At 42.5% G+C, this 20,748-nt stretch overlaps 1 protein-coding gene across 1 annotated transcript in view; it reads left to right on the plus strand.

Annotated features, from left to right (window-relative positions):
* The window catches only part of CA5B (carbonic anhydrase 5B), a 276,577-nt gene that overhangs the window by 254,478 nt on the left and 1,351 nt on the right, over window positions 1-20,748 (plus strand). Inside the window, 4 exon segments of the mRNA XM_057495985.1 lie at window positions 8,395-8,592; window positions 14,474-14,592; window positions 15,623-15,718; window positions 16,247-16,309. Coding sequence (XP_057351968.1) covers window positions 8,395-8,592; window positions 14,474-14,592; window positions 15,623-15,718; window positions 16,247-16,309 — 476 coding nt within the window.

Raw genomic sequence — 20,748 nt, forward strand, 5'->3', positions numbered from 1 at the left:
ACGGATTAAACCCCAAAGCACACATTTACACACGCTGCCTGTGCTATGTGGATGGGGTCGGTATCACAGCCAGGTGAGAAACACTTACAACTCTCTTCAAAAGTATCAAGCTCAAAAACACAAAGGCAGACCAAGGTCATGAAAATCAAAGGAAGATGGAGAAACTGTGACACATGGGATCAGACTAAAGAGGAGTAAACTCGGGACCAAAGGGTATTAGTTTTAACAAATGGAAATCTGAAAAATTTCATAGCTTAATGATATTGAACCAAGGTTAATTTCTTACTTTTGATATATGTGTCATGGTAATTTAACATGATAACACTAGGGAAACTGGTCAAGCGTCTAGAGCAGAGTTTCTCAACTGCAGCACTATCTACACTGTAGGCTGGTGAACTCTTGCGTGTGGGAGGCAATCTATTCTCCTGTGGCTCGTAGAGCAGCATCCCTATTCTCCACACTGGATGCCAGTAGCACATCCAACTGTGAAAACCAAAAGGCCTGCAGACATTTTCAAACATCCTTGGGAGCAGCAAAGGGACAAATAATCCCCCCAGGTTGAGGACCATCTGTACGTACACAGGATCCCTCTGTATTATCTCTGCAACTACCTGCTCAATATGTTTTTTCCAGATTAAATGCACACACACACACACACACACGAATACAGGAGCAAAGCAGTTATTTTTAAAGTTGCCTGGACAGAGTAAAATGATCTACAAAGATAAAACAAGGCAATGGGTTAATAATAGTTCTTAATAGCTTCACTGAGAAAGAGATAACACATACAAATGACTCCAAAGATAAGAAAGAGCCATATTCAAATACAAGACACTGGCATTCATCAGCATAAGTGTGGTCTTAATAACTTTGTAAAATTGTAGACATTTTCTTATTTATTCAAAAATTCCAAATATCAGGATAGCTCCTACTGTACGAGAGTCTTCGGAATCACCATTTCCATCGTTTCTCCAAGACTGATAGAAGCAAAACAGGTGACTAGTTTCAGGTGCTTAGTCTTCCACAGAAGAATACCAAGTATCCCTCCTACAGGAGCATCTAACAAGAAAAATAAATGTGAGGCTTTAGCAAACAATAAAGGAACCTTGCACTCAAAATATGCCAGCCATCCAAATGTAATTGCAGAGATATATTCTGTTCAGAGACAGGCAGTTGGACTAGTAACGAGTGAACCCCTTCCTAAAGCAGACAGGCTGTGGGGAGAGCTCCCCCTGCTTCTGGAGACAGCTGCAAGGCAAAGGCTGTAGATGGAGACATGCATGTGTGCCTGGGCTTTCTCCATGTTTGGATGATGCTTTGAGAAACGAACTGATGTCCTGACTCCACCAAGAGTGAGAAACCAAGTCTCACCAGAAGGTTAAACCCAGGCAGTGGGGAGCTACTTCGATGGCCATTCGCACCATACCCCCCATGGGTGTATCTCCCCATGGGACTAAGGTGGAACAAGAGGAGAGATGGGTGGGGGGGCTCTGTTTTCTTCTGTGCACTGTAGCCCAATAGAAAGGCCCCTGGTTCAACAGCCAGGACATTAAGAGTGCTTCATTCACCAAGAACAAATGTTTCCTGAGACCTAACACTGATTAGCCAATATGGTTAGGAAGAGAGTTCCTACTACAGGGACATTTAGTTCCATGACCTTGCCCATAAATGCCACGTGCTAAGTGAACCCTTAAAGACCAAGGTCACAGTGTCTTGAGCCCGCCAGAAGATTGCAAACCAAAGTAGAAGCAGGTAACTCCTGAGATGCCAGAATGTGGAAATCTTTTATAAGATTAAAAACCCTGCACTTTAAAACTAGCATCTCAATTTTATTTAATACCACTCACTAAGTTTGTAGAAGTCGTACATTTTTAATGAAATGTTATCCTTCACGGTTCAATTGGAATGAACTTGGTATATCTATGTAATAAACAATTTCAAGAGGTTTATAATAATTACTCCAATATCTTCAGATTAATTAGAGAGGTAACAAACTGATTCTACTCTCCTGTATGCTATCATTAGGTAAACATACATATGGGGATAAAAGATTTTTGCCTCTGTGCAAGCCTACTGTATGTTAACCCAGTGGTTCACAATCAGGGCAATTTTGCTCCCCAGACAACATTTGGAAATAATCTGGGATCATTTTATTACAACTGTAGGGGTCAGGGATAGGGGTCCCATGGCATGGAATAGATTGATAGGCAGAGATGAGGGAGGCAGCTAAACATCTTGCAGCACACAGGACAGCCCCTTACAACAAAGAGTTATCCAACCCCAAATGTCAGTAGTGCTGAGGCCAAGGACCCCTGTCTAACCTAACGGTGCCACCTCCCTTGTGCAGGTGCTTTTAGGCAATGGACCATGCGTTTCTTCCTAGTTTCCCAATACCCGAAACAGCAACTTTGGATCTAGTACATTGGAGACAATTATTTGGCACTGATACCTTGATAAATTGGCATCAGTAATTACGTGTAAAAATAAGTAAGTCAGATGTCATATTCTGAGGCAAACCTCCCAGCTGTATGTGTAGTGGTTTTCTCGTTAAATGTTGAGGTACTGATGATCAGGTTCAGTCTCAACTGCTGCGTAGAAGCTTCTTCTTAGGGGTGCACAGTGGACTGTGAGGAGTTCTCAACCTGGACACATCAGTCTTAGACTGAAAGGAACAGTTTGCATTTACCTTTGTACAGTGCTGGTGCAAATGAGATTTATTTGGACTTGAGCCTTTCCTCTTCTAAAGCTGTTTTCCTCTTTGGTGACCACAGCATTCTGGTATACTCTAAGGAAGGACCCTCCCCCCCACCTTATTGTCACCATCAGCCTAACTTGTCAATTTTGTTCTCCTCTCTCTGTTTTCCTTTATTACTCCCATTCTTCTTATTTGGGGTTGTTTCCATTAACACAGCTGATAAGTAAGAAGAAAGGACCATTTAAAGGCTTAAATAATGTTCTTCTAAAGAATACCATTTGATAAATTTGTGGGATACTGGTGAAATGACAGATCAGTCTGTTACAGAAAACCGGTCCCTGTCACCAAAGTCAAATCACAAAACAAAATGACAAGGTTTTGCGGGAAGGAAAGGTATAGTTTATTAATCGGCCAGCAAATGAGGGAGTGTCAGGCTGGTGCCTTAAAAGGCCTAAAACCACTGTCCTCCCAAAGCACAAGCAGTCGGGGCTTTTAGAGGGAAGTCGAGGGAGAGAGGCTGTGCTTTTCACAGACACAGAGAGTAGCAAATTGCAAGGATCTAAGCTGACATTCTTGAACCGATTCAATTGTTTTTTGTGTCTCTTATCGGTTCCTCCTCAGATCTGATGAAGGGTTGACATCCAAAATATATAAAGAGCTCACGCACCTCAACAAACAAAAAGCAAATAATCCAATTAAAAAATGGGCAGAAGAGCTGAACAGTTCTCCAAAGAAGAAATTCAGATGGCCAACAGGCACATGATCAGGGCATAAATCTACAAAGAAGTAAAAAGCTAACCTTTTCAAAGAATATTGCTTCTCTCTCACTTACCAACTTTACATTTCCCTGTATGGCCCCGGAAGACGGCTGGTTAGCCAGAGACGGGTAAGATTCCTCAAGGGAGGAGCAACCTAAGACAGGCACAGTTGCAGGGGGGCCATCAGGTGAGAAATTGGGGATTAACAGAGGTGAGGCTTAGAAACTCATCCCCCCTGTTTTGAGAGAAATCTTCTGCATCCATGGATGTTTTGTTGCCCTTGTCTAGCTTGGATTAATACTTAGTCTATAGGCACAGACCTGATCATCTACATTTGCCCTCTTGCAGCACTAAATTATGTTTTCTACCTTTATCTTGCATCTACCTACCACTTCAGCATTTTATTTTAAAAAAATAAATAAATAAGGGAGGAATGTGTGATTCACATATAAATCAGGTATAAAAATCAAATGAATAATCATATCTGACTTGATTGTTTATAGTTCATGATGCGTGATCAAAACCGGAAGTTTCTGTGATATGACTGCCCTTGCCCTGTTCACCATGTAAGAACTTATTTACAGTGTAAGAACTTGTTCACCATGTAAGAACTTGTTCGTTATGCTTCAGAAGATTGGAGACTGTTGAGAATTAGGCTTGGGGTTGATTAATGATTGTGCATTGAGTCCCCTATACAGACTTTTATTGTTGTTAACAACCATTTGATCAATAAATATGAGAGATGCCCTCTCAAAAAAAAAAAGAATAGGGACAGGGTGTCATGTAATAAGAGGGTAGTCAGAATTTCACTAAAGAGGTGATAGTTGGGCTCCAGACCTAAAGATAATCGGAGCCAGCCTGAGCCCAGTGAGGGGAACTGACTTCTGAGGAGGAGGAGCCAGGGCGGAGGGGCTAAGGCCGGAACGCACTTCCCACATTGCAGGGCTGAATGACGCACCCCGCGGGCTGGAGGCAGAGGGCGGCACAAGCACACAGCCAAAGCCGCGGTTGGTCCTGGAAATGAAAGCTCACAGCGAGCACATCCTCCGTCTGGCTTCCGCAGGGGTAGTGCTGCTCATCAGCCAGGGGTCCGCGGCACCCGAATGAGGACCACACGTGTCCCTTTGCTCACTGAAACCATGGTCAGTGCAATGACTCTTTCTGATGACTGCATTTTTCCCATACAGGAAGAACCTTAAATGAGGGCTCGTTCATCAGAACACTTAACCATCTTCCGTTTTGAGGAAAGTGTGAGCAACTACGAAGAAATCATTTCAATCTGTATTTTCTTAAAACGGAGGAAGAGGAAGGGAGAACAAAAATGTGAGTTTATCTTTAGCAAAACAAACCCTTGACAAAAGGTGGCTTTGTTAAGGGTACAGTGACCAAGAGTGGGGGGATGGTCCAGGCCCTAAAGGAGGAGGTAGGAGGGGGAAAGGAAACCTTCTAGAAGCTGAATTTGTGAACCCAGGGCAGAAAGTGATAGGGGCGTTATGGTCATAAAAGAGCATTTCCCTGGGCTGTGCTTGCATAGGTGACAGCGGAGCTTCTGGGTGGTTCCTGAATGAGTGAGGACGATTCAGTTGGAAGAGAGCATCTTAGGGGTCTGCTCATCATTCCCCGTCCCCTAGATCCGCAGGAGACCCTCATGAACTGCTCTTGAAGGGTGTGAGTTTTCTTCGGATCCACAGTCTGAGGATCTCAGGGGAAGATGTTACACGGTGGCTTTGTGCCAGGCATCTCTGAAATGGAATCAGGGCCGTTCAGGGGCCTCCTAGTTTGTATTCCAATCAGATTATCCCAACACTGTACCAGTTCAAAAGTGTTTTCTATTTTAGGTTTTTGAGACCGAAAATTCTAGTTCCCTCAGGAAGGAGTTCGTTTCTACTGAGAAAAAATAAATAAGAACCTTGTGTTCCGATCTCTCCAGACATAAGACAGTACTGGGTTATAGGAAGAAATAGGAGAAAAAGAACACTCTGAGTGGGAGGGACCATGGCTTCTCAACCTTGGCATTGACTTTTGGGGCCGGTAATTCTGTTGATGTTTAGCTGCATCCCTGGCCTGTACCCACTAGATGTCAGTAGCACCCTTCTGCGGTTGTGATAGTTAAAAATGTCGCCACACATTACCAATTGTCTTCCAGGGGCGGAACCGCGAATCGCCGCCTCTGTTGAGAATCACCGGTCTGCTCCCAGGAGAGCTCTGTATCTACATGACTTTGCCAAAAACAAACAAACAAGCAAGGCTAAGATTTTGGATGTCCAGCTTTCAGCAGCTACCCAAGTAAAAGAAGGATCTCTGTAACAGTAAACTAGAGGCAAGGAGGCAGGGTTCTGCCTTTTACGAAACAGGTGCTCAGGTGACCCTGTCCTGCACAGGGTGGGGAGGTGCCAGGGGGGTGACCCGGTAGCAGCTGCTTTGTCACTTTCTCAACTCCCTAGACTTACTCGTAGTGGTGCACTGAGGGGCAGAGGGTCATAGTAATGATTTATGTGGATTCGTTTCTTGTAGTTTTCCTGTTGGTCTTGGTTCTACCCATTGGTGGTGCTTCTAAAGGGCAGAGGACCGGAGCCGCCACTCGTGCTCATAGGGTCTGTCCGCCGTGCGTAGATGTGTCACCACTCTCTCTGTGTTACCCGGCGTCTGCTGAGGCTCATCAGGGACTTGCCACGAAGACCTGGTGCCTGACTGTTTGGTAGAAACCTCAGCACCAGTGACGTCACCAGGGCCCGGGTGGGACAGACTGTGCCAGTACGACTACTACGTGTCGCGGCTGTTCGTGTGACAGACCGAGCATTGCTAATGCTCTACCCGAGTTGTGCGGGATGGCTGGCCATTCCTCTGAGTTTCCTTCTGGGAGAGGTGGACTCACGGCGGGAGAGGTAAGACCATGCGGTGCCCCGTAAGGCAATCATCTCCCTGGTGCCCTTCCCTCTGACATCACTTCCCTGCGGCCCAGTCACTAAGAGTTTGCGTCTGTCCTTAAATGCTCAGGGGTCTCTACGTTCCCCCATTTTCCTCTTTCTCCTCCATAGTGGGACAGTGTGGGGGAGGGATAATCATTTTCCCTCCACGCTTCTCGGTTCCTGGCTGAGGGACCCCGTAGTAAAAGACAGATGAACAGGAGGAAAACAAGAGTAACAACCCGCATGCCTCCCGTGTCCGTGGGAGAGACTCAGGAAAGCTGAGGGACTCCCTGTGTGGCCCAAGCCACCACCTTAAGTACCCTCTCCAGCTAAAGACCAAAGATGTTGGGGGTAGGTGTGCCCCTTATGGGAGGTCACCGGGAAAAGCGCAGACAGCAAGGGGAGGTTGTTATGTTCTCCACTAATAAGAATTTCTAGAGGTTTAGAGTCCTCCTCCTCTTCTGGTGCAGAGAGAGAGAAAGACCCTTAGACACGGAGATTGCCCTTACAGGAGTGACTGTCTCTGACAAAAGGGTAACTTCTACTCATTTGCAGATGGCTCCTGTGTCTACTGATTTTTTTTACTTTTTTAAATTACATCATTGATATACAGTCTTATGAAAGTTTCCCATAAAAACATTGTGGTTCCTACCTTCACCCATATTATCAAGTCTCCCCGCCCATGCCCCATGGAAGTCCCTGTCCATCAGTGTAGTAAGATTGTCTGCTGTTTCTTAAAGATAATCAGCCTAAGATAATCCTTATGCCAAGGAGGCATATTTTGGGGTGGCATACAGGGCCCCTAGACCCTGAGCATCTTACGTGTATAGGTCAAACTGGGGAGAAATTACTCCTTTTCCTCCAGATAGATGGGAATTGTAGGGGCTGAGGGCAGGCCCCCCAAGATGTGCCACTTTGCCCTGTGGATTATGGCCGGCGAAAGCAGGCGAGGCCCAAAGAGTCAGGAAGAAGCTCTGACCATCCCCCTAAATGCCTGAAAGGATTTAGATGGAGGATCTGCTCCAGGAGGAGGGCTCTCACCACAGGAACCATGGTGTGAATCAGGGTGGTAGATGGGGAGGAGGTCGGCAAGGTGTACTTGCTAAAATCCCTCTCTGCCGCACGGCTTCCGTGGAGCGCAGCAAACGTTTGTTCAGCAAACATTCCCTCCTTCTTTCATGCGCCTGTGAACTGCCTTCCTTCCCTTTTGAAGTCCGGAACCCCTACCCCATCCTCCTCAGTTGAGGATGACATACAGACTTCATTTCCTCTGTCTTTGGAACCTCATGTCTGTGGATTCTCTGCATATGTAAGTAAATTCAATTTTCTCCTGTTAATCTGTCTCATGTCAGTTTGATTCTTAGTCCAGCTAGAAGAACCTTGAAGGGTAGAGGAAAACTTGCCTCCCCAGCAGTATCTTCATTTTCCAAAATCCTAGAGGGTGCCCCCATCTCAGCTGGAAGCCTGTAGTACATTGTGTATAAGGATTCCAGAAATCTCCAGAAGTGCAAGCCCTATTATAGGATGCATGATATGCAAGCCTTTATTTCCACTAGCCAACCATTTAAAAGCTTGCAGTGCTGAGTCAAACACTGGCTTTCCAAAAATTCTTCTTCCCATCTCCTTGGTTCAAGATAATTCCGTTATCTAAATGTTCTTTAATTTGTCTCGGTGTTGAAAACCAGTTTGGCAGGTGGGGCCCAGAAAATTCTAAGGAAGGGAAAGAAATGCCCCATCCACGTGATGCTAATCTCCATGTGTTGTACTCTTGTCACAGGATGGGGCACACGGTTGTGGTGAAATAGAAGGTGGGCTGAGCTGCTTGTTTGACAAGACAGCAGCAGACTGCTCCTCTGCAGGGTGCTCCCTGACCTGCCTTTGTCCCCTGCCCTAGTCAACCCGCATAGCCTCTTAAGGGGCTAATTCCTAAAACTTCCATTCCATCCGCCTCCACAGGCTCCACAGGCAGAACTGCCCGGTGTGGAACCCAGCTGATCGCATCGTGATGATAGCCCCGTGTGTTCTGTCCTAGTGCCCCCTCTCTGGGATAGCGTGGAACTGGCCCCGACGGGTGAGCGCCAGTCGCCCATCTACATCTGGTGGAGGGACAGCACCTACGATCCTGCCTTGAAACCGCTCACCATCTCTTATGACCCCACCACCTGCCTCCATGTCTGGAATAACGGATACTTCTTCCTTGTGGAATTTGAGGATTCTGCAGATAAATCAGGTGAAAGGCAGACTGGTGGGTTTTGTCTGGTGTTAAAGGGACAGTTGGGTGTCAGCACAGACCGAATCACACTGCCTCCAAGGGAGCGGGCACCTTGTTTATTAGCAGCAGCATGGGACTCACTGGCTTCCTTTATCAGTGTATGAAAGAAGTCCCTCCCACTCTATGAATGTTTTCATTTATTAGTATAGGTAGTTTTTTTCCTTAATAACTATGAATATCTCTGTGAGTGAATTTTATAACTGATATATAAGATTGGGTATGAACTTAAAGCTTTGCCTGGAATTTATTTTATATGTATGCACTGAATGAGTACTAATTTTCCCTGCTTGCTGACTTTACAAGATACTTATATTACATAATAATTCTATTTAATCAGACTTAACTGATCAGATTGCAATATCTTGGAAATGGGGTAAAGGGAAAATTCATGTGTTCATGAGGTTACAGTTTTAACACCTAGTTAAGACTAATTGACATGAGAAAAAATGGAAACTTGTATTCTGTTATTTTGTTAATTCAACAGTGTTACCTAGTTTAAAAGAAACACAATTTTAAAACAGATTTTTAAATTCAGAAATACTGCTTTTGAATATTTTTTAACTCACTCATATATAAACTAATCTGAACAATTTAAAAGTTTCCCTGAAACTTTTTAGTATATGGGGACAACTTGGCAATATCTGTAGGCGTTTTTGGTGTCATACTCTAGGGGGGATGTGACTGGTGTCTTGTGGGTCAAGGCCAGGAATGCTGTTAAAGATGCCACGATGGACAGGACATCATTAACAAAGAGTTCCAGACTCAAGTAACAATAGAGGTAAGATTAATTTCCTCTCATGAATATGAGGAAATGAGTCTGTGAAAGTGTTCCTGAATTAAGTGAAAAGTGTAATATAAAATGTAAATCAGAGCATTCACCCCCATATTTATTCTGGCTCTAGGATCCTCAACTATATCTTGGTTTTCACTGTGTTTTCCTGGTGATGCTCTGATACTTAGACATGGCCCTCTGGCCCAGCTGTAAATAGATTGCTCTGTTTTCTTCCCTTGGACACACTTTCTGCTGTGACTCAGGAAGTACTCAAGTCTGTCCTTAGGGCTTTGGTCTATGTCTCCCATTTCCCTCTTTCTCTTCCATGGCAGGACAGGGCCCCCAAACCCTGAGCATCTTACTTACATTTCTCAAACTAAGAAGAAATTACTCCATTTCCTCCCAGATTCATTGGCATCTACCTCAGTTTCTCCAAAACCCTAGAGTGTGCTTCCATCTCACCTGGCAGGCTATGACATTACATTATATGTAAGGATTCCAGAAACCTTCAAAACAGCAAGCTGCATTCCTGTGTTCCAAATGACCATCTTACTCTATGGTGACTTCTACTTGTCTTCCGTAGAGCTCTACCATTATTCCCGCCAGAGCTAGACCAATAGGCAGACCCAGTCTGTAGAACACCAGCCCTTATATGTTCACTCTGGGTGCATAGGAGTTCTTTCAACTCTGAATCACGCCCAGGTCCCTGGCAACCTTCTTTCTGCTAAGGCTTCTAAATGTTGGTCAGCCTTCTAACGACTTGACAGTCTAGGGACTGTCTGTTGTCAATATATTATTGCTTCCTTGAGTTGGAAATCTTAGGAAGTTGTTTTATTTGGTTTCTTAACCAAGTGAGTTAATCCCAAGATCATTCAAGGCAAAAAGCTTTCTGTTTTATTTTTCAGTCATTTTTTTTCTTATAAACCATAGATTCCAGAATTCTTATTCACCCATTTGCCTGGGCAATCTCAGATGGAAAACAAATAACTGACATCTTCCTCATACAGCTCTTTAGATACCTCCAAACACAACTAATTAAATCATTCCTTGATGTTACCTTCCCTAGGGGAATCAGTCTCATATTGTTTTTACAAATTATGCAAAAAAATTTGTAGAGAGGTTGCTAATTTTCTGCTCATTTTGTCAGGAGAGACCAAAATAGATAGCTGCTTTTCATTATGCTTTAATAATTATTTTCTTAAAGATACCACTAATCTTTAACAAATAGCTAACTTCCTCTATCTCTCTCTCTGTTTCCACATTTCAGTGACTGCCTCCTATTTCCTGCATATTCTTCACTGCTATTTCCTCCATCCTTTTGCAAAATAATCAAAAGCATTGAAAGAGGAAGAAAGAAGAAATGAACATAGAAAAATAAAGAAAAAGTAAAAGAAAGCAAAGTCATCCTAGAAATGAAGAAAGGCAAGAAACAATTCTAATTCTAGAAAAAGACAGGATCTAATAAATATCAATGCTTATAAATTCCAAAAAAAATAGGAAATGCTGCTACCTTGTGCTTTATAAGAACTGGGGGATCAAGTGTGCAAGGAAAGGGGCTGGGGGACGGTATATGACAAAAACACATTACAGGGTGCAGCTGAAGCCATGCTTAGAGGGAAATGATAGATGAAGATGCCTACATTGGAGAAGAAACTTCTCAAATCAGTAACCTAGCTTTCCAACTTAAGAAGCTAGAAAGAGAAGAGCATAATAAACCTAAATCTAACTCACAGAAGGACATAATAAAGAACAGCAGAAACCAATGAAATCAAAAGTTGGTTCTTTGGAAAGATGCACTAAGTTGACAAACCTTTAGCTAGGTGCACCAAGAAAAAAATAAGAGAAGACTCAAGTTACTAAAATCAGGAGTGAAAGAGGGGACATCACCACCTACCTTACAGAAACTAAATGGATAATAAGAGAAGGTATGTGAGCACCTCATGCCCCTGGCCCCCCTGGATATTTCTGAATGTTTGGCTCCCCATAATAGGATGCAGGTTATTGATTTTAATGAGCCCGTGAAGGACATAGAATGTTGTAAGGAAGGGCACTGAATTATGCCTGGGCTGAGTCCATGGATGATCCCTGTAAATTATGACCTCCTCTGAATGACTCTCATTGCCACTGTCATGAGGCATTAAAGAGAAAGAGAGAGGAATCCCGTTGTTCTCCTGAGTGGGCTTCCCACCATCTGGCTTCACTTTCTTTCCATTTTTACGGGACATCACCAGTGAACCTAGCAAGAATGCTTTCACCAACATTGTGAGTTGTCCCTCCCTATTTTTGGTCCTGCACTTACTTTTCTTGAGAGAACAATAATGATTTAGTAAATTTACAGAGTGGTGCAACCATTAGTACAATCCGATTTTGGAACATTTCCATCACCCCACAGAGTTTCATGCCCATTTCCTGCCTCTATGTTTATTCATATGGGTCCCGTGTATTACCTTTCCCCTCATCATCCTGATCTCTGCTGGCTCTTCCACCTCCACATTAACAGCAAAACAAGGGTGTGAACATTACATTGATAGTTTACTCTAAGCCCAACTCTATGCTACTTGGTTTATATTAATCTAATTTTTATATATTTAATCCTTTCTCATCTTAGAAAACCAAAAGAACAAAATGTCAATAACCTCATATAAACAAGCATATGCCTATTTGATATATCTTATGACTGCTCTGCTTCCAGATTCATAAGCTCCTGTCTGCTTTCTCTGCCCTGTTCCTTGCCAGCCATGCTTCCCCCTCAGCCTGGCATCTGCCCCACCCGACCCCACCCTTTTCCTCGCTCTTGCTGAGGTTAGCAGTGATGTTACAATAACAAACCCAGCTGACACATCAGTCTGTATCTTTAGCTCCTGGTTTCATGGAGGGTCTCCTAAGTGCCAAGCACTATGCAGGTGCTCAGAATAGAAAGCAGAGGAAGGGATGGTCCCTGCCTTTAAGTAGCTTGTAGTGTGGTGGGGAGACAAGCCACTGAAGAGAAGATACTCAGGCAGAGTGCTAAGAGCAATGAGGGATGTGTGCACATAGGGTCAGGTGGAGGTGCAAGGCATTGTTATGCTTGTATTAGGTGTTACTGGGTGTAAAGTTCAAGAAGGAGGTGGAAGACAAGCAAGTTCTGAGGTAGGCAAGAGCTGACTCACAGTGAGTTCTGCAGACCGCGTCAGAGGCAGGGAATCTGCGTGCAGCTCAGCTAGGGACTCTTGCTTGGGTTTCTTACTGGGCTGAAATCAAGGTGTCCGCTGTGGCTGGGGTCTCATCTCAAGGCTCCTCTGGCAGAGGATATTCTTCCAAACTCATTCTCATGGTTTGGCAGGATTCAGTTTCTCTCAGGGCCTCAGTTCCTTGCTGGCTGTTGGCCGGTGGCCACCCTCACTTCCTTGCCAATGGGCCTTTCCATAGGGCAGCTCTCAATACGGCAATTGCTTCTCAAAATGGAGGTGTATAGCCAGAGAAGTAGTGAGAATGCCAGGCTGGGAGAGCCTGAGAGAAATGACAGTGGTGGTGACTGTGAAGAAGTGGTGGGACCCTCTAAAGGGGGCGGCCATTTCTCCCATCCAGTCTGTTGGTGCCCAGTGGGAGTGTGTGCCCGACATTGCAGGGCGTCTCATTCTCAAGTTCAGCTGGAAGTGTGAATTTTTATGTGAAATCATCCAGCTTTAAATGTTGGCAACAAATTACAAAATGTGTTTAGTATTGTGTGGGTGAATCAAAACACACCTGAAGGCCAGGTCTGCTTCCCACCCTTGCAGCCACCTGTTGGTGACATCTCCTTTCTGCCTTGCTTATCATCTTTGGAGGAGACGGTAAGTGTCCAGGAAGTGTTGCCAGTGTTTTTCTGGGGACAGAAGAGAAAAGCTGGCCTTTTCCTCTGTCCTCACTTAATTTGGGACCAGACCCTCAGTTTCATTCAACAGACCAGACTTAATATTTGTCAAAGTCATGTTCACAATATGGAGCTGGCATAGAAAACAAAGAATCTGGGGGAGGATATTTTATTTTTACTGCAGTACACTTTATTACTGCCCTTTTAATTTAGTGAATTACATGGTATTATTCTCTGCATCTTCCCTGCTCCTCAAAGAAAAGTGGTCATTGGTGTCTTCACTCGCCTCTTACAGAACACCTTTTTAGAAGAGGAAATTCTGTAAGATATTTTTGAAAACCCATAAGATAGATCATTGCATGCCATATTCAGTGTATTTGGTCCTTGGAATCATTGTACTCAATCATTAACATAAAATTCAACTAACGATGCAATAAATTCTAAAAATCATTTAGATAGATAAGATGGATGTTTTTCATGTTGTTGTATTGGTTTAACCATGGGAAGACATTGCCAGGGTCTCATTGGATGGAAGAAAGGAGGAACTAAATGTGCTTTAGCAAAATCAAGCAAAAAAAAAATCTGAGGAAGGGTGACTTTAGAAACTAATTCTGTCTGAATATTTTACCTAATTTATTGATTTCACTTGTTCCAGAAAACTCTAGTGTGAGCAAAACATATTATCAAACACACTAAGGCCAGTGGTGAAGTGTGTGGATGACTCATATTGTTTACTCTGTCTAGAGGAAGATGGGAGGTCTTTTTTGACTTGCAAATTTCCTATTGCATTTCAATGAAGGGGAAAGAAACACTAGTTATCTTCAAAAATGGAAAAGCAAAATATCAGTGTATAAAAAAGAAGAGAATATGTTCAGTTCCTGTATTTCAGTTTTGTGAGATTGGGTTGGATAAATATGCTGGGAGAAATTTGCATTTTATTGCACATAAAACAACTGGGCACAACAAATGCAGAATATAAAAAGAAGTCAACAATTGGCCTTTGACAATTGTATGTATCTTGGAGTGTAGTTAAATCTCAGTGTCATTCAGAGTGCAGGTCTCACCCTTATGCATGTATTGACTGCACAGAAATCAAGTTTACATGCAGTTGTATGCAATGCAGTGTGCACCATTTAAGACAGTTCAAAGAGACGGTGTACCTACAGAATTGGCTTTTCCCCCACATCCTTCCATGATGAGAAAAATTGTCCCTGATGTTGCACGTGCCATTTCAGAGATCAAGGGGGAACCCCTGGAACATAACTACTGATTGAAGCAGTTCCATTTTCACTGGGGGGCCATCGATGCCTGGGGCTCCGAGCACACCGTGGACAGCAAATGTTACCCAGGGGAGGTATGTTGAGAAGCTGGGGAACAGTGACAACTGTGCAGAAGTGGGAATAGTTCTGAGTTTCTAGTTCTAAGAAAGTATCAGGAGGAGTTGGGTGGTTCCTATAAATGCTAAATAGCTCTCTCGGGCATATTTGATTATTCCCAGTTTATACATGTAAAAATGATAACTGCCCTCATCTCAAATAATACAGCAGAAATGAACCTTAAGATCCAGAAATGGCATTCTTCCAGAATTCTAAGAGAGACTCAAATCATACCCTAAAGTAATAACCCAGGCAACAGTGCAGGACCACCCGATGGGGTTAATCCGAGTGAGAGATGCTGGGAGCCGACATGAAGGCTGGGGCAATAGAAATAGAAAGAAAGGACAAGATTTAACAAGGATTTCTGAAAAGCAACAGGACTTGGAGGCAGGGTCATATTCAGGAGAGGAGTGGAGAGGAAGAAGTTAACCATGACCTTGAGGGTCTCACTCGAGAGGCAGGGTGATCGTGCATTCACGAATGACAGACAAGGAATGACTTGTATGGAAAAATAGGGCACACAGAAGGAAATAGAATTTCTTCTTAACAACTTTTCCCCTAATTTAGTTTTAAATGTTACCTTAAAAAAGAAACACATTTTAAGTGGTTGTCCCTTAAGGAAATTTGGCTTCACCTCCTGCCTAATTCCCATAGAGAGAATCTAGTTCTCTCATTATAAACATCGCTCCTTCAGATGCAAATGGATTTTGGCTTTGGTGGTTTCGTGCAAATCAGGATGGGAATGGACAAATGTTGCTCCCTCACTGAAATGTTACTGCACTATAATTTTATTTGTTATCAAATAAATCCCTCTACTCCAAAGTAACATTAATTGCTGCTCCTACGTACATTTCTTCTCTCGTTTTGTACCATATTGTCATATGCTTTTTTCAGTGGCTTTATTTCAGGTGAGGAATCACATGAAAGCATCATATGTTGAGAAAGGCTGTGTGTTCTGGAGCAATCCTATACGATCATGTGTCAAACGATCTTTTAATGGTGTTTCAGCTGCACTTGGTGCATTGGAATGCAGCCAAATTTGAAGACTTTGAGGCTGCAGCACTGGCAGAAAACAGTTTGGCTGTGATAGGAGTATTTTTAAAGGTAAAAATAAATCTTATCAACTTTATGTGCTATATTCTAGGGTGAGATACAATACTGCAACACTAAGTTGTAAGAGTATTGGGATAACAATAAGCAATAGTTAAAATACAAGATTGTTATGAATATATTTCAAATGATAGAAAAATGCACAGTCCAACAGAGCAGTCACAAGTCACGGCAGCCATTGAGCAATTGACATATGGCTATTTTGTGGAACAATTTTTAATGTTAATTAATTTCAATTTCAATTTAGGAACTTATAGTTAAATGGAGCAGGGGCACCTTTCCCTACAGGCACATTGAGCCTGTCAGCAAACAGCCTGCTCATTTGTTCTGTGTCTAATTTAATTCAGTGATATTTGTAACATTCTAAATTACCAGTTTCAGTGTAGTCTAAATACTATAGTTGGCTTGTTTTTAGGTAATCAAATTAGGTGTCTGATTTTAATTCACATTCTGTTTCAGTTTCAAAAGTGAGATGTCAATTGTTTTTGACATTTTCTCCTTTTCTCATGGCTGCTTCTTTAGCTCAGCAAACATTGTAATGAGCTACAGAAATTGGTGGATACTTTGCCATCAATTAAGCATAAGGTAATATTTTTTTTCCTAAATCAGTTGAAATACATTTTATGGTTCAGTGTCAGAGTGCAGACACTAACGAGGCACTCTGAATTGGGAAATGTAATTAAACACACTCTAATTCAGTTTCTTTTGAAAACTGCCTTAGAAGACAGTTGCCATTTACGATGCTTCTGTTGAGAGAGGCTCTGGCCCTGTGACGCCTTGCAGGGGACAGAAGTGACTCTGTTGGTGGCACTGACTGCTGTGGTTTTGCTACCATGTCACTGAGCACCCGGGCACTCAGGAATGTAATGCTATCTCTTCCTCTGCCCCTGACATCTGCTCCTTTGAAGTCCTTGTGGAAACACTCAAAGCAGCCTTTTTGACTCACCTACCCTCCAGCAGGTGGGGAGCAGAGAAAAGTTTGACAGCAGCTCGCCTTGTCCAGCTTCGAAAAATTATCCATATCCTTCAGGATGGATACTTTGTCCAAATACTGAGCTTAACTCTTCAATATTCAGAATCCCAAGGCATGTGATAAGATGCTCCACATCACTAATCAACACTGAAACGCAAATCAAGGCCACAGTGAGATATCACCTCACACTAGTCAGAATGGCCACTGTCCAAAAGACAAATAACAAGTGTTGGTGAGGATGTGGAGAAAAGGGAACCCTCCTACACCGTTGGTGGGAATGTCAATTGGTGCAGCCACTGTGGAAAGCAGTATGAAGATTTCTCAGAACACTAAAATTAGAAATATTATACAACCCAGTAATTCTACTCCTAGGAATTTACTGGAAGGAAACACAATCTCTGATTTGAAAAGATATATGGACCCCTATGTTTATTGCCACATTATTTACAATAGCCAAGATACAGAAGCAACCTAAGTGTCCATCAATAGGTGAATGAATAAAGATGTGGTACCTATACACAATGGAATATTATTCAGCCCTAAGAAAAAGAAAGAAATTCTGCTACTGGGACAACATGGATGGAGCTAGAGGGTATTATGCTCAGTGAAATAAGCCAGGAGGAGAAAGACAAATACCAGATGATTTCACTTACATGTGGAATCTAAAAACAATACATAACAAAATGAACAAAACAGCAGTAGGCTCATAGACACTGAGAAGTGACTGGTGGTTACCATGGTGGAGGTGTTGGGTAAGGGGGATAAAAGGCACAAAATCTCAATCATAACATACATTAGTCACAGGGATGAAAGTACAATACAGAGAATATAGTCAATAATTCTAAAAAATAAAAAAATCCCTAAGGGGCTGCTCCCTGGGAGGAGTCCCTATGCTTTTTCTTCCCCTCTCCTCCCCATCAGTCTCCTGCTGCCACCCTCCACCCCACCTCTTTCCCTCTCTTTCCCTGTCCCTGTCTTTTCCTGTCTCTCTTTCTCCTGGTAGGCTAGAATTCTGGCTTCTAATTTGCAGTGCATTTTATTTTTATTTATTTATTTATTTATTTATTTTTATTTTGGTATCATTAATCTACAATTACATGAAGAACATTATGTTTCTTGGTTCCCTCCTTCACCAAGTCCCCCCTACATACCCCTTCACAGTCAGTGTCCATCTGCGTAGTAAGATGCTGTAAAATCACTACTTGTCTTCTCTCTACTGCACAGCCCTCCCCATGTCCCCCACGCACTATACATGCTAAACATAATGCCCTTGTTCTTTTTCCTCACCCTTATCCCTCCCTTCCCTCCCATCCTCCCCAGTCCCTTTCCCTTTGGTAACTATTAGTCCATTCTTGGGTTCTGTGATTCTGCTGCTGTTTTGTTCCTTCAGTTTTCCTTTGTTATTATACTCCACATATCAGTGAAATCATTTGGTACTTGTCTTTCTCCACCTGGCTTATTTCACTGAGCATAATACCCTCTAGCTCCATCCATGTTGTTGCGAATGGTAGGATCTGTTTTTTTCTTATGGAAGAGTAATATTCCATTGTGTATATGTACAACATCTTCTTTATCCATTCATCTACTGGTGGACATTTAGGTTGCTTCCATATCTTGGCTATTGTAAATAGTGCAGTGATAAACATAGGGGTGCATCTGTCTTTTTCAAACTGGAGTGCTGCATTCTTAGGGTAAAATCCTAGGAGTGGAATTCCTGGGTCAAATGGTATTTCTATTTGAGCATTCTGAGGAACCTCCATACTGCTTTCCACAATGGTTGAACTAATTTACATTCCCACCAGCAGTGTAGGAGGGTTCCCCTTTCTCCACAGCCTCGCCAACATTTGTTGTTGTTTGTCTTTTGGATGGCAGCCATCCTTACTGGTGTGAGGTGATATCTCATTGTGGTTTTAATTTGCATTTCTCTGATGATTAGCAATGTGGAGCATCTTTCCATGTGCCTGTTGGCCATCTGGATTTCTTCTTTAGATAACTATCTATTCAGCTCCTCTGCCCATTTTTTAATTGGATTATTTGCTTTTTGTTTGTTGAGGTGTGTGAGCTCTTTATATATTTTGGATGTCAACCCTTTATCAGATCTGTCATTATGAATATATTCTCCCATACTGTAGGATACCTTTTTGTTCTATTGATGGTGTCCTTTGCTGTACAGAAGTTTTTTGGCTTAATATGGTCCCACTTGTTCATTTTTGCTTTTGTTTCCCTTGCACAGGGAGTTACGTTCATGAAGAAGTCACTCATGTTTATGTCCATGAGATTTTTGCCTATGTTTTTTTCTAAGAGTTTTATGGTTTAATGACTTACATTCAGGCCTTTGATCCATTTCGAATTTAGTTTTGTGTATGGGGTTAGACAGTGATCCAGTTTCATTCTCTTACATGTAGCTGTCCAGTTTTGCCAGCACCATCTGTTGAAGAGACTGTCATTTCCCCATTGTATGTCCATGGCTCCTTTATCATATATTAATTGACCATAAATGTTTGGGTTAATATCTGGGGTCTCTATTCTGTTCCACTAGTCTGTGGCTCTGTTCTTGTGCCAGTACCAAATTGTCTTGATTACTGTGGCTTTGTAGTAGAGCGTGAAGTTGGGGAGCAAGATCCCCCCTACTTTATTCTTCATTCTCAGGATTGCTTTGGCTATTCGGGGTCTTTGATGGTTCCATATGAATTTCTGAACTATTTGTTCCAGTTCATTGAAGAATGCTGTTGGTAATTTAATAGGGATTGCATCGGATCTGTATATTATCACAGCACTATTTACAATAGCCAAGAAATGGAAGCAACCTAAGTGTCCATCAGTAGATGAATGGATAAAGAAGATGTGGTACCATATTCACAATAGAGCATTATTCAGCCATAAGAAGAAAACAAATCCTACCATTTGCAACAACATGGATGGAGCTAGAGGGTATTATGCTCAGTGAAATAAACCAGGCGGAGAAAGACAAGTACCATATGATTTCACTCATATGTGGAGTATAAGAACAAATAAAAACTGAAGGAACAAAACAGCAGCACAATCACAGAACCCAAGAATGGACTAATGGTTACCAAAGGGACAGGGACTGCAGGAGGGGTGGGAAGGGAGGGATAAGGGCAGGGAAAAAGAAAGGGGGCCTTATGATTAGCATGTATAAGGTGGGGGGTGCATAGGGAGGTATGTGCAACACAGAGAAGACAAGTAGTGAGTCTTCAGCATCTTACTACGCTGATGGACAGTGACTGTAATGGGGTTTGTGGGGGGGGACTTGGTGAAGGGGGCAGTCTAGTAACCATAATGTTCTTCATGTAATTGTAGATTAATGATAATAAAATGAATTAAATAGAATGTTAACTGTCATCTATAATCTTAGTTGTCTATAATGTTACTACTCAGTGTTACTAACCCTTGTCAATATAAATATATGTAATTTTTTTAACAAAATGGAATCATTGTGTATATATGGTTTTGTTGCTCCTTTTTGTCAGTGATGTGTGGAACATTTTACAGATAATAAACATTATCTTCAATATCTTTAATGGTTATGTACTAGTCCATTTTATAGATGAAATGTAACTTACTATTGGTACTTGGGCTGTTTCTAATCTTTGGAATTAGCCAAATAAAAACAGACTGGAAGTCCTTGGACACGTTCCTAATGAATGAGGCTGTATGTGCCATTTGCTAGTACAGTTACTGTGTTGGGCACTTGCCCCTGGCCACGGTCCTGCCTCTGTGGCTCTACTTGGCCTGAAGTCTTTGATCCAAACAAATTTTCACGTGTTTACCTACTGTGCCTCAGGCTGTCCTCTGCGTAGCTACAGTGCCCTGACTGAGTGAAGAGGAATGTTGTGAACAGATTTTTCAGCTGGCTTAAAGTCAAGTGTTCCATAACAGAGTTGTTCAGAATGCCAAGGGGCTATTGATTGATGCTATAGGAATTTTAGGGAACAAGTCCTTGATTTAGGATTGCTCCTTTTATATTGAGCTGCGCTGTCCAATATGTCAGCCACTAGCCACACTTGGCCATTTAAATCTAAATCTAAAT

This window comes from Manis pentadactyla, chromosome X (assembly GCF_030020395.1).
Source record: "Manis pentadactyla isolate mManPen7 chromosome X, mManPen7.hap1, whole genome shotgun sequence".
Lineage (NCBI taxonomy): Eukaryota > Metazoa > Chordata > Mammalia > Pholidota > Manidae > Manis > Manis pentadactyla.